The following is a 14747-nucleotide window of genomic DNA, read 5'->3' on the forward strand; positions in this document are numbered from 1 at the left end:
ACTACAAAAAGAGATCAATATTTTTAAATACCTTATGGCAAGAACTGAAAATTCTACTTTTGTAAGTACCCTTTCTTAAATTCATTGATGAGTGACAGTAAACCAAACTGATCACACATTTGTCTGCTCTGTTACATATTTTAGACTTTCAAATGAATAGTGTCGAACCAGATTTTATATACCAAGAGCTATAGTCAATAAAATAAAATGCAGTATATTGTGAGCTTTGGAATACAAACGTAGTGTTACAAAAACTATACCTTTGTCAATTTGAGACCATAATTTAACCTTTTAAACAAATGCATTTTTTAAATGTATGAATGTAGTGTATCTGTATGCCCCTCACCTCTCATGTCTATACTACTCCAGGAGAGCAGTATAATGTCTCAGTGTGCATTGCCACACAAGAACTCCAGTTATGCTATTGATTTCCTTTATCATTCTGGTAACATTTCTTTAGCATGTCTAAAGGTACAAGCAAGTACAGAAGATTATACAATCAAGAAAATAGGCTCTCTGTGTCCTTTCAAAATCAGATTGAGTAGAGTAATTGTTTATTTTAAATTACTTACAAAACTGTTCTTAAAACAGCACAGCATGACTTTAAAAAGTAGAGTTTAGTCTAGTCTAGTGATAGTCTAGTGCTCTTGACCAAGTGAGTGGTATTTCAAGCCTGTGCCGTATGTGTATATACAGTATGTTGCTTTTAGATTTAGTGAATTTTGCGCACTGTGAAATAAGGCAAATCAAGGAGTTTATGAAAAAATGTGATTGGAGATATTCCATGCTTTTTCCTACACATAAGAGAAATACTTAGTATTTCATTGTTTAAAAAAATGAATGACAACGATCAAAAAATGAAACACAATTCAAGACATGAGCTTCCATAACTGAATCATGATATAAAAATATGAGATGAAGTCATCAATAAGTTGTTAGGAGAAAAAAAGCAGTGGTTATGACTCTAGAGGGCACTAGTACCTTAGATAAGTTCAGCTGACTTGTACTTTTCGAACAGCAGGAAAAGCGCTATTTTGAGCTGCTACTAGTGCACATCTGTTGCCACCACAGTATCTCTGTAACATTCCTTTTCACCCAAATGGCAGAGTACATTTTACTCTGTTACGTTGTTTAAAGTATTTTTACTATGTATATAAAGTATAAATATGTGCCTGTAAGTTTTTGCATGAAACACAAGAGTTTCTAAGGAGAATACTATCCTACATACAGGGGTTGTTGTGAGAATAAATAGAAAGACTTAATGGCTTTTCAATAAATATTTAATCAATATTTTACATTAAATGTGTTTTACAACTCATTTTTTCTTATATTTTTCCCATTTTGTCCTGTTTTTAAACCAAGCCTGCTGTCTGGATTCACTTTGTCCATTATGGCTGGAAAATCCAGGTATTTTACAGACAAAATTCACCTTTAGCAGATTCTGTCCGTTAAATCTGAAGTCCGTTAAAGCAAAGTTTGCTAAACCAAGGGATTACTGGGTTCGGTATTCTCCTGTATTCTAATTGACTGAATTAAGGGCTTCCTCAATTGGTTGATATGAAGCTCATGCTTCCAAATCCAGAAACAACTTAAATACCCTCAACTGAAGAGGTCAATAACAATATTTAGAATTAAATACAGCCAGGCTACCAAAACCTTGGAGTGCTGTAAGCTCTATAGCTGAATATTTGTCTGTTTGCCTATCCAAATGAAACTACTTAAGAATAGAATTTATTTCTGGGTATTGTGGTGGGAGTCAAATAGGAATTGGAAAATAAGACTGACGGGGACATATTAACTGGGAATACAGAATTTCTGAAATAACTCAGCTGTTATTGCGTTAGGGATAAAAGTAAGGAGTATGCTAGAAATAGGATTTCTTCTAATATATAGCATCATACAAGATACAAGATTGCCAGTGTATCAAAGAAGCATACTAGGATACAAATGAAAATTAAAACCTAATTGGTAGCCAATGTAGAGGCGCCAGCTCTGAAGTAATGTATGGCAGGGATTGATACCATCTGCTGCATAGTGATGAAGTATTGTATTTTTTAAAAAATACAACATCATAATCTATCTAGGAAATATAAAGAGATGACTTAGAATCTTGGCATGCACAAAAGAGAGAAAGAGACATACCTTTGTTCAGGTGGTATGAAGAAAATTTGGAAGCCTACGTTATGACCTCAGTTTTCCAGGCATTGAGGTAATGCTCCCAGACAATGTTCCCAGACAAAGATGCGGCGATTGTTGATTCAAAAGAAAAGGAAAACCAAGATTCCTTATAAATAAGTCTGTCAGCAGGGGTGGCATCTGGGATGGACATTAAACGTGTGATCAACATCTGAGAGGCTCTAGAAGGAACATTATGAGATTCTGATCAGGAGCACAAATGTGGTAAGACAGAACAACATACTTCACAAAGAATGTGAAAACGTTTACACATTTACAGAATTCAAAGACTCATCTGTGCTTAAGGGATGAAACTGTCAAGTTCTTCAACAGCCTTCCCCATCAATGATACTTAATGAGGTGGAAACGGACAACGGCATTTTCTGTGCAGGTCAGAGGAAGAAGTGGCATGCTGATCTAAAGAGCAGATGGGATAAGTATCCTTTTAGGATGTTAAGAGACTGGACAAGGAGAAGTGGGGAAAAGGACACAGATAATAAAATCGGGAGTGATGAAAAGTGATGTGACAGTGCAGTGGCTTCTTTCTGCTATAGCTGGCTGGTTTTGTTGAGTTTAATATGTATGCATGCTTTCCAAGTTTTAATTTCTGTTAGGTAAAGGTGATCCAGGAAGTGTCAGTCAAATGTTTATATTGTGATTTGTCCTAGATTAGTGTCTTCAATTAAATAAATGCAGAAGGAAAGAATAACATGTATAATGTGTATAAACTCACAAAACAAATGTTACATATCAAGCTTTTATTGTGCAGAAAAGCTTTGTCCAATTGGTCCTTATTTACCTAGAACGGGGGTTTGTTTACTTGTACAGTCAGGTCAAATCTGGAAAGAGCTTTACAAACATGACGTGGGACTGGAAAACATGACTGGGAACATTGAGGTCTGCTCTTAAAAGACTTTCAGAATGGCCAAATGTAACGGTTGATTTGTTTCTCTGTAGCTAATCTCAAAGTAGGCATTTCCTCAAAGAATCATTGCTTAGCAATCTTCCTTTCAGTTTTGTGTTGTTTTTTATTTTTGTTTTGGTTAAAAACTGGAATTACTTTAGAAGTGAACAGGTTACAGTTTGAATTCCCACTCGTAAAATACTCTGAATGGGCTTTCCTTTTTATATATAACGTGCATGTATTTATTTATACTACCACAAGGCATAAATTCTTCTAGTATATGTCCTTAAATGGACTTAACAGAGCTCCTTCCAAGATTTTGTCTGAACTCACTTCTTCTGATTACATTTCTAAATTAATGTGAACAAGGAAACACTTATAAAACATGGCAGGACTTGAAATTACAAATAGAGAAATGACAATTAATCAGGTTTACGTTTTTAAGTCTGACATATAGCAGATCACTTTGTTAAGGATACGTCAAGTACTTTAATACATATTTATTCACTCAAAACATGCAAGACATTAATTAATTAATCAAATGATGAAAACTCTTTTAGTGTTGATAGGATGACAGAAACACTTCCAGGAAAAGAGGTCTCTTCATTTCAATACAGAATGTAATGTGGTTAGAAATTTTCTAAAGGTATCCAAAGTGACTAAAATAGAATTTACAGAATAACAATACTAAGCTAAAGTCATGGATTGGTAAAATCATCTTAATTTACTGTGAAACACATACTGGGATTGAGTGATTCAAGCAATTACAGAGTAATTTATGCCTTTGACTGATTGTCCTGCCCCATCCCCCGAACACTCAATATGTTATTACACTGTGATCCTTAGTTATGATGAAAGGTGTTATTCTACATTAAAATGTTTGTTGTTGTATTGAATAAAAGGTTCAGTTGTCTTATGATCTCTCACTAGTGTCGTATAATGGAGACCAAGGATTGACTTTGTTACGCCCTTGGTTTCAAGCTAATAACCACTGTCAGAGAGAAATACGAATGTGGTGAAAAACAAAACACAAGAATATATAAAAACTAGACATTGTAAAAAAAACTATTTTAGAGTAATAAGATTAAAAGAAAATAAATGTTTCCCTTTCAAAATCTTTTAAAACAAATTCTTTGTAGTTTCTACAATTGTTCTAGCCCTTTAGTAAGTTATCTTAACTACATATTTGTAACTTAGACAACAATAACCTTGTGTGGGTCACTGTGGTGCTGTGAATATGTGGTCTTTCTTAACTGTTGTTTTACTAAGTTACTGTACAGTATGTACTGTATGTGCTGTGGTTTGCAAAAGTATTTAGACCCTAACACATTATTTCTCCCTTCAAAATTTAATTTAATCCGCATTACATAACACTGTTGCATTGTATGTATTGTTTCACAAGTGAAATCTTCCCTCATCTATTTTGTGCTTACAGTATATTATACAACCTTTCAGTGCTTGTGAAAAGCATCAGCTACTGTATGCTGAATTACCAATTTTTGCTTCACAATATGAGGTTTCAGAATATTGTTCTTCTACCTCAACTCGTTAAATAAGTGACATCACCTTTTCATAAAAGGAAATTGAAATGCGCAGTGCCTCACAAAAGTATTCAAACCCTTGCTTTGTTTTCATATTTTGTTACTTTAAAGATTTTATTCATGACATGGCATGGCAATTACTGTAATATATTTTATATGCAGCCTACTGCATTCAAAAAAATAATTAACTAGATTATTTAAAAAGAAAAATGAAAAAGTCATGATGGTGAATGTATTCAAACTCTTTTTCTGTGGCAAACCTTAATTAATGTATGTGTACAAAATTACCTTAAGGAGTCACATGCTTAGTTGAGTGGCCTTTATCTACGGTATGTGCAATAACATTCACATGATTTCTGAGCAAGAAGACTTGAATTTCAAGCATGAACATTAAGGATCTTTCAAAGCAAGATATCATTGAATAGCACATATCAGGAGAAGGGATTTCAAAAATATCAAACTCTCTGAATGTGTGAGCACAGTCTACTCAATCATTAAGAAATGGAAGCTGTATCTTACTACTCAGACACTGCTTAGATCAGGCCAAATTAAATTCAAACTGAGCGGCCAGACAAGAAAAACACTGGTGAAGGAAACCACTGACATCAAGAGCTACATGTTATGAAGCGTCTTTCAGGACCCTATGCAGACGACACAATCCGGAAGGCATGAACACACACAGGGGGAGATGAGGAACTGGGCTGGTAGAGGAACCGGGGGGAGGGGGAGGGGGAGGGTGTGATGAAGGTGCTCTGGGGGGCGTGGTCCAGGCAAACAGTCCAAAAGGAAGTCCAGTGCAGGCAAAAGTCCAGAGCCGGGTGATAAATCCAAGATGAACAAATTTATCGGGGGGAATAAAAGGTGAATGGAACCAGGCGCTCCAGGTCCCGGGTTCAGCTAGTTCAGGACACCTAGGAGGCTAATGCCACCCGGGCCGCTGACGTAGGGCGACTCGGTGATAGGCGAGCCTCCGGGCATCCGTGTTCCAATACAGAGCCCAGAAACAGAGTGAGCGTCTGGCTTTTAAAAGTGGGCTGGAACAGGGAGCAGGTGCACAAAATCAACTAAAAGGGAACGAGCCGGAGCGCCCTTAAGGGGGAGAGACTACAATCGTGACACTACAGATTGCGAGGGCTGAGACAGGATAAAATATGCATGGGCAAACAATATCCCAGTAACTCCAGAAGGTTGGACAGTATGGCAGAGTGGAAAATCCATCTCATATACTGTATGAATTGAGCCTGTAAAAATATGACAAAAGGTAGGCTGACCAGGTAAGAGCCTTGGCATCAATCTCCCAGTCTCCCAGTTTATAAAGTCAAGTATGGTGGTGGTAAAACTATGCTGTAGGGATGCTTCTCCTCAGCAGGGACAAGGAAATCTTGTCTAGAATGAAGGAAAAATGTACATACACAAATGTAACTAAGTACAGACAACTACTATAGAAAAACATGTATCAGACTAATAAAAACTTACAAATGGGACACAAATTCACTTTTCAGCAGGGCAATGATCCATAGCACAAGGCCAAAGCTACATTGGAGTGGTTTAAGAATGTCTTTGAGTGGCCCAGTCAAGATCCTGACTTAAATCAGCAGAAGTACTTGAAAACTGCTGTCCACAAATGATGCCCTAGCATCTTGAAACATCTTGAGCACACCTGCCAGGAAGAATCGGCAAAAATTAATTGTACTAAGCAATCACCCAAAAATTGCACCACAAGCCCCCCAAAAGACTTGCTACTATAATTGCTGCCAAAGGAGCTTCCACAAAACAATAATTTTGAATACTTGTGCAATCACTATTTTTTTTGCTGTCATTTACTCTAGCTTACATTGGCCATAAAAGTCTTCAGCTTTAGCATTCAGGTTGGAATAAAATATTTCTTCTAAAAGCTATGTAGGCAAACATTTTGTTATTTCACAAAATGGGACACCTTAGGAAGTCACTGTACATGAGAGTGGTTCAATAAACAAGGTAATGAGACCTCTCATGGTAGAAAATGAATTAGCCAAGTAGATATCAATGGGGAGAATACTGTAACATCATCATGTGGCTTGTCAAGAGCTCAGAGGAGTGTATCACTTTTCTATGTTAATTCCAGGTATCAGTTTAAAATGGGTGGCCTCAGCACAAATGGTCAAACAATGAAGTGCAGAGTTTTATTTGATTGCTAAATGCAAACGGCATTTAACACTAGTTCATGGAAAGCCATTTGATGTCATGCAAACAGATGTTTTCAATAATAGTAAGATGGATGATAGAGATAAGCAGAGGACTGGGCATGAAAGCACCTTCTCCACTGATGAGACTGTTGTCAGAATCAAAGTCTTCAAACGTTCTGTCAGAGGAGATAAAGTTTGCGTTTCTTTGCTCAACGTGCACAGCACCATCCATCTGCTGGTGTTGTTCCACAATGTTTCAGCCTGCAGAGGACTGAAGCAGCTGTCGGCAGAGCCTCCGGGATGGGGATCCCGTCTGCATTTGACATGTTACCACGCAGTTTGTGAGGCACTCATCTTTAAAGGAAGGGAAAGGTTTGTGGGTCACGTGATATAAAGTAGGATTGCCTACGTTACAGGCCTGGCCAGGCAACCAGTGATTTCCAACTCTCCAGTGCGTCCAAAAACTACCTATAATTTGCAAATTATGGCAAATTAAAGAGTAGATGGCAAAGTGTAGCAAGGAGTTAAGCCTTGGTTCCAAAAGCTTAACCCAAATTTTAACTACACTGCATTGGATGCTTTGGTATCACTCTAAAGTACAGTCTAGGCGACGGTGTGGAAAAGAAATATGAACCATGGCCTTATTATTACTTATACTCATAGCTGATGTACAGTATGTACCAATAGATTTCTACAGGAGCTCTTGTTACCTTATTAAAATTCACTGTGTAGAATAATGGAGGTGTTTCAATATTGCCCACAATTATAACCCTTACAAATTAAAAAACAATACTCTACAGATAATCTACTTTGATTTTCAAAAAACTGACCTCGCACCTATTCTTGTATGTTCTCTTCAGAAGCCTCATCTTTCCTACTGTGTAGATTTAAAATATTGTTAACCTATTTACAGGGGTTTGGCAGTTAGAATAACATTATTAACCTTACTCTGTATTACACCATAACCTTCCTTCAGATAGTTTGAACCTCCTGCTGCATTCTGAGGTTTACAGTCTGCAATTAACAGGCATTGCAGACACAAAGCCGCATCTTCATTGAACTCTTTGTCTAATGCTTTTTACAGTTTGGGATCCTCTTCAGATATATTTAAATCACAAAAGAAGCACTCTTTAATAAAGCATTTATATATTACAATATATTACATCCTTATACCGTACATATCTCATATGCATAATTAGCCATGTCCATTGACTATGGTATCTATTGTTCTGCCTCCCCTTCACTTTTAATACTTTCCACATTTGTATGGTATATACACACATCTCTCTCTACTTGTTTTTAATGTAGCTGTCAAGTTCATAAAACAGTATTTTATGTTCTGCATTCTAATGTTGTGTTCCATCTTCCTGAATTAACATGTAGCTTTCACTTGAGAACATAAAGTTAGTCCCCTAAATATATATGTTTCACAGATTGTTAAATCTAATATTTGGCAGCTTTCTAGGTTATGCTGCAATGGTATAGTGTTCTGTCTCTGTCCTGGTTGGTCTCACCTTGCCTGGCTAGCAGTAGGAATTACAGAATAGTTCATTACTTTGTTAAGGAGATCTTCATTTTCTAGTAGGACTGACTAGAGTTGCCCATCTCTGTTGCCCCTCTCTGCTGTAAAGACTGCTGTGTCTCATATGGACTGCAGAGCTCATGTCTCAGGATTGAGCACTTTGTGGAAAGACGTCCACACAACTAGTCCATCAAAAATCCTATCTACAGATCTGGATCCTCCCCCTTACATCCATCCATCTGGATTTAAATCAGTTCCCCACCCTTTCCCCACGTACTGTATGCTGTTGTTCATCTATGGTGTGCTTCTGGTACACAACAATAATTGTAGCTGGATATTTGCCCGAACTCACGGTCATTTGTCTGTCACAGATCTGAAATGCTAACATGCTCTTCAGCCTCCTACTATGTAAACATTAAGAGCAAAGGAAGTCTTTTATGTAGGATTCACATGCTAAAAATTAGCAATTCAGGTAGTCTCCACCCTTTCTTGCCTTTATATCAACACGTGGAGCACATCCAAGATAACTGTAATCCCATCTGTTCTTTGTTGTTGTCACAATGGCTTGATCTTCAAGTGCTTTGATTTACTGTCTGCAACCCTTATTAACCTGTAACAGCAGCAACTGTATTCATTTTTTTAGATTTTTTTAATGCGTGTTTCATGTTTTTTCTGTTCGTCATCAATGACCTTTAAAATAATCAATTTTGAGGGCTATCCAGATATTCTGTCAGACACACAGAAGAAAGTCCGTCTAAAGTTATTGAAACCATGAAAACCAAAATGGTTAGACGTTTTAAATGTTCCTTCAGAGCTGTTACAAAGTTAAAAAAAACAACCCATAATGAGGACACGAGAAAAAATCCTGAAGGTGTTTTGGGGTTTTTCTTCGCCATCAAGCGAAAATGGTCAGATGTAAATTTTTAGAGGCTGAGCCAGTTTCAGTGTGCGTCGCGGTTCAATTATATTGTGTATATATACAGTAACACATATTTTACATTTTGCCAGTAAGAATCTGGTCTTGGAATGTGACTGTATAAGTACATCTAACTTGAACCTTTCAAAACGATTATGAAACTATGTATTTGTCCATTGTGCTTTTTACAACGTTTCGAATAGCGGTCTGATTTTAAGTCTGTCTGAGCGCGGAGACGGGGATGAAAAATCAGACAGCGGTGAACCAGCGCAGGTTAACATCTTGATCAACAAGATCCTCCTCCCCGTTTTGCTTCTGTCATTTGTTCTAAACCTCAAGTTCCCTTTCATCTATCTCTGCTCCGTTCTCTGTGCGAATTAGCGTTTTTTTAAGAGATTGAGGGACTGGAGGACTGTGCACGGTTTACTTTATTTTCTAGCGCAGTAACATCTGGAACCAGTCAGGGAGTCTACAGGGGAGGGGGTAGTTACCCTCTCTCTCCAGCTCTCTCTCTCTCTGCCTCTCTCTCTTCCTTTCCTCCACACTAGTATCACTGCAGAGACTACCGAGCGCTTTTTCCGCGGGCGACTGACTTCTCTTCTCGTGGTGATGGTTTGGAAATGAAAGAAATCGGATCTCCAATGAGACTCGGCGCATATGCACCGGGTTTGTGGACTCTTTTGGTGGAATCAATTAAAAAAGAAGATTTAACCCTCTGAGGTCAGCTTTGGATATACATTTCAATTTTGTTGCATTCCTGACTTCGTGGGTTTGATTCTTCATCTCCTCCGGCAGTGCCACCACCCGTTTCGTTTATCTTCCGCTTTTTGCTAATATCCAGCCCTGATACAAATTTGATTATTAGCAGCAAGTGGTGCTGGTATTATGTTTCTTAGGTAGGGCCCGGATGTGTCGAGGATGCACAGGCTTTTTTTCTTAGGTGGCTCAAGTGAAGATCTATTTTTGGTTTTTAACTCCATAATGGGGATCAGGTAATATTAACTATAACACAGTGAGGGAATATCTCAAGATTTTGGTTTGCTTATTTTTTGCTTTTATCTTTGTTATTTCCTTTCATTTTTTTTCCTACAACCTTACCCTTCATTCACCTACGGATAAACCTGGACTACATTTATGGTAAATGAAAGCAAAAAGATGTACATACCGGAGGAAAACCATCAAGGTGAGATTTTAAGTCCTCCCCCTTATCTATTCGTTAGCAATGCTTAAGGACAGAGAGGTGCTAGCTCTGGTGTGTGTCTGAAGATGGGGGTGGGGGGCGGAGACTGCAAGTATATAATATTCAACTATTAGGCATATGCTACTCATATGAAAATGATAAATGAAAGAGGTCTGAATTTATAATCGGGATTGCATGTGCTTATGTTTTAGGTTCCGTCTGTTTCTGATTACTTTAAACAGTGCTGGGCTTTAATCATTGTTCTGTTAATACCTCCAGAATAAACAATAATATAAAAACATAAAGCCAAAGAGAGAGTTATACTGTGCATGGTATGCGTGTTAAGAAAAAACAGTGGTACATTTAATACATTTGTTGCTATTTTGCTATTAAACACAGGCTTTTGAGCAAGTCATCAAGACTCACCCTTTAGTGACTGCCTAATGCTGATTAAACTATCGACGATGGGTTTAAAGTGACACGTAGTTTCAGGGCATTAATTGTCTTTAGAGATAAGACTTCCACAACGTTATATATGGAAGTCGTTATCTGTCGCATTGGTTCAAACGACACTTTAACTTGACGAGCTCATTACTTTTGAAGATAATGATAAGTACATCACACATATGGATACCTGACCTGCAGTATTTTAATGCTTATTTGACTCCTGCGTCCTTATTAATATTATTTATATCTTTTAAATCTTTTATTTATACCTTTTAAATTGATTTCAAATGTTCGCATAGCAACAAAATATTGATACTCCATTGGTGATGGTGCATATATGCCTTTTTTCTTGCAGGATACATTTTCTAAGCAGCAGCAATGTATCGTGTAGGCTGCAAGCTATTTTTTCTGCTTCAATGCTACAACAGTCAGAACCCATATGAACAGAAAACTATGTCGAGCACCTGAGGCCTGGGCATACAGTACCTTAAGTTCAGAGAGCAATGTGTTTTGTTACTTACAAAAGTTTTACTTAAAGTATTTCCAAAAATATGTCGTAACTGAGATTTATCATTTGAGCCTGTATTTTCCCGCAGAACACCCGCCTTTTCGAGAGCAGATAGAGCGCTTTCTGAGGTGTGCGCAGTTTGAGATTTCTTGGAAAATTTGATATTTGCAAGGAGTAGCTACTAGTCTCAAACCTAAAGTTTCATGGATTAAGCCTATTTCTATATATACCCCGGTGTCTTTTGTTGAAGCTTCGCTATTGCTGCGTTTATTTTCAGTACAAAATGCTGCCGATACACTAGCGTGAGCTATGTTTGGCACGAAGTTTCTGTTTTACAAAATAATCATAATTGTTTATCCTCACCATCATCACCATGCGGGCAAACCCATAGCATCCAATGTGAAAGATAATTAAGAGGAGCTATATTTAATTTGTGTTTTTTTTTATTTTGATTTTGAAGACTTTCATCAGAATTATATGTTTAGCCACTAGCAGTTACGACATTTAAAAATAACGTATTGACTAAAAAAAAAATCCGTCTTCAGTGTGTTTATGTGCCAGGTCTCTTCTAATATTTTGGTAAAAATGTACCTGGTTTTACGGTAACAGAATTAATGTACACTGCACCGAATCTTGGTATACGAGGTGCACTGTGACAAAGACCTTTGAGAATAAACTCTTGGTAATGCAAACCAGTTGTCTGATGACGGCAAATCTACCAACCCTTGATGACACAGAAATAGAGTCGTAGTTTAACTGTTTGTTCTAATCTTCAGTACAGCTTCTGTGGCGCAGCTTTAGTATTGCCCTAAATTTGAAAACCTGCACAATTTATATGCAGCCTACTTATTGCAGGTACTGGTCAGACGGTCCACAGAAAGTGGACCATCTTACCAGTAAGTAGGCTGCATATAAATTGTTTTATCTTAAGATTAACAACTAATGCAGTTTCCTCACACTTGGTATAAGCCTGGCTGATCATTCACCAGTGACATCGCTTTGAGATAATTGTATATTGCTTTCAACTTGAAGTCACTGTTTTAACGGGATTTTTAAAGGCTCTTAAGTCAGCCGACTTTAAGGTTCTTTAAAAAATCTACACTTCCACCGAAAACTTTAATGGTTCAGAACTGTAGTTAAATACTACAACAAAGTCACCATCGTTTGGACAGCAAAAAACGCAATTTCAAATTATATCAAATCTGCATTTTTTTCTGTCCTTGAAAGAATACAGACTACGCTTTTATCTGACAATTTGAAATATTATATTGCTGTCATACAACATGCATAAATTTAAACATCCCGAATACAAAACACCATTTAACTGAAATGTATCAAGACGGAATTAATCAGTAATATACTGTTTTTCCTTAGCCATATACAGTAAATGTTGGGATGTCAATTTTCTATATGTCTATATCAACACCTAAATAGTAAACAAAATTATCAAAATGCATTCATATACATGTGCAATTCACTGTTTTTGTAATATAATTATGTTGCTTTCAGTGTTAACTAGCATATCGCGGCAACACCTCTGGAGTTGGAATTTCCCGACGTGTTAATAACTCGTCCGAGCGAGCAATTCAGCACCTTAGACAGCTCCCATCGTGATATCTGGTCGGAGTAGAATCGTCATTGCCGGTTCGTTTGGCTATGTCTTCAAAAACCTTTATCATAGTGTGAGTATATTAGGTTTAACTTAGTAAGTGTCAAGCTGATCATATTCAAGCAGAAATTCTGTGATGGTTGACGTTCTCGGCGTCTACCGCAAACTCGGCCATTCAAGGTAAAAATCTAAGAATGCTTTCCATTTGGTTGTATTGTATAAAGGTATTATTTTTGAAATAATACATTTGGTTGTCTTCATTGTCAGGGAGCTAATGGATGTGACCTCAGATTGTGTTACTCTAAGTTGTGGTGTTGCTTCAACTAACAAGGCACAATAGGGTATAACACCAGAGGTAATTACATATGCTTCTCCCAGATAGGTGGTTTTGGTGGTCTGATTAAGTCAATTTTCACTTACTTCTGCTTGTATGCTTTGTTGTCATTTTGATTGGCCACACAAAGGAATTCTTCTTTTCTGATCTCTGGCCTTGATGAGGGCAGGTGTTTCACTCTCAGATCCAGAATATTAGTGCCACTGCTGAGAGGTGTCAGTAGAATGTATTGCATCACTATTGCTGTAGCATGTATTGTCAATGAGTGCCCTTCAGAATGTAAGACAATGCAGGCCACAACAGAAGTGATACTCAGTGTTTTGCTGACTACTGAAAGTACCTATGCACGTGGTTGTAGCTGTCGAGCTCTTCTGTAAATTTTTAGCTCAAAGGAGATGTATCCAAATATTTGTGAATCCTTCAAATTGTAGTTCAAAGCATATTTTTGCACAACAGGATAAAGGCTAAGGAAGCATACAGAGACCAGCACATTAGTTATAATTCTTTATTAACAGCACAACTGTTCTGTTTTCCCTTTAAAGAACAAATGTAGGTTTCCAGTTTTCTACAGTACATGCACTGGACAGTGACTTTAGGAAACAATGAAAGTTACTCCAGATTGTGTTAGTGTGATCACAAAGGAAGAGATATTTAAAGAAAAGAAATGAGGCATTTTCTGCTTTGTAAAACATAAATTCATGTAGGTATAACTAACATACTAGTGTCTATACTAATGTAATAGGAGACAAGTTGGCCTGATTTTCCCTGTGTGTAAAATACCCATGTACAGAAATTGTTTTCTATGGAGCTGGCAGCTTGTCCACAGGAAATATAGATATCGCATATACGGTATGAGATGTGGTTTGAATATTTAACTAATATTATTTTGGTTATGTTGACACCTTCTTGACTTAAGAACATCTTTTTATTAGAATGAAGTTGATGTGATTCTTGCAATACTAAATAGCCCATTTTCTTACTTCACCCATGAAACATCATTGGTGGCGGTAAGTTAAGAATTCAGAAAAATGCAAAAATGTTAATCTTATAACTGTATCATTGTGGAATTGTCTGCATATTATGAGTGTTTAAAAATGGATTGTTCTTGATCTGTAGTGCTTTATGAAAAGAATCACTTTGTCAATAAAGGCATAAGCAGACTTGACTGTTTACTCATTAAATTGGCTGAACTCTGGCACAATTAAGAGTCTTACCTTTTATGATCTCTTGACTAAATTGCTGCATTTTATCTGTAAGCAGACTATTGTACTTTTTTCTCAAGAACACTCTGTGATTTCACATAGCTGCTGTCAAATGTCTGTGTGTTACAGAACACGTAAGTGTAGGTCTTTTCTGTGAGGTGAGTACAGGGGTGAATGAGAGGTCATGTGATACCTCTACAGAAGACTGAGAGACAAGACAGAGAGAGATAGAATGTGAAGATAA

At 37.1% G+C, this 14747-nt stretch overlaps 1 protein-coding gene across 9 annotated transcripts in view; it reads left to right on the top strand.

Annotated features, from left to right (window-relative positions):
• Window positions 1–14747, top strand: part of cacna1c (calcium channel, voltage-dependent, L type, alpha 1C subunit) — a 447138-nt gene that overhangs the window by 8927 nt on the left and 423464 nt on the right. The window contains exon 1 of one of the 9 annotated variants that reach the window (XM_069192109.1): window positions 9757–10406. The exons of the other annotated variants lie outside the window; for them this stretch is intronic. Coding sequence (XP_069048210.1) covers window positions 10358–10406 — 49 coding nt within the window. The 5' untranslated portion in view covers window positions 9757–10357. Of the gene's footprint in view, window positions 1–9756; window positions 10407–14747 lie in introns of those variants that run through there. 9 annotated transcript variants of the gene reach the window in all.

Source organism: Lepisosteus oculatus, chromosome 7 (genome assembly GCF_040954835.1).
Source record: "Lepisosteus oculatus isolate fLepOcu1 chromosome 7, fLepOcu1.hap2, whole genome shotgun sequence".
Taxonomy (NCBI): domain Eukaryota; kingdom Metazoa; phylum Chordata; class Actinopteri; order Semionotiformes; family Lepisosteidae; genus Lepisosteus; species Lepisosteus oculatus.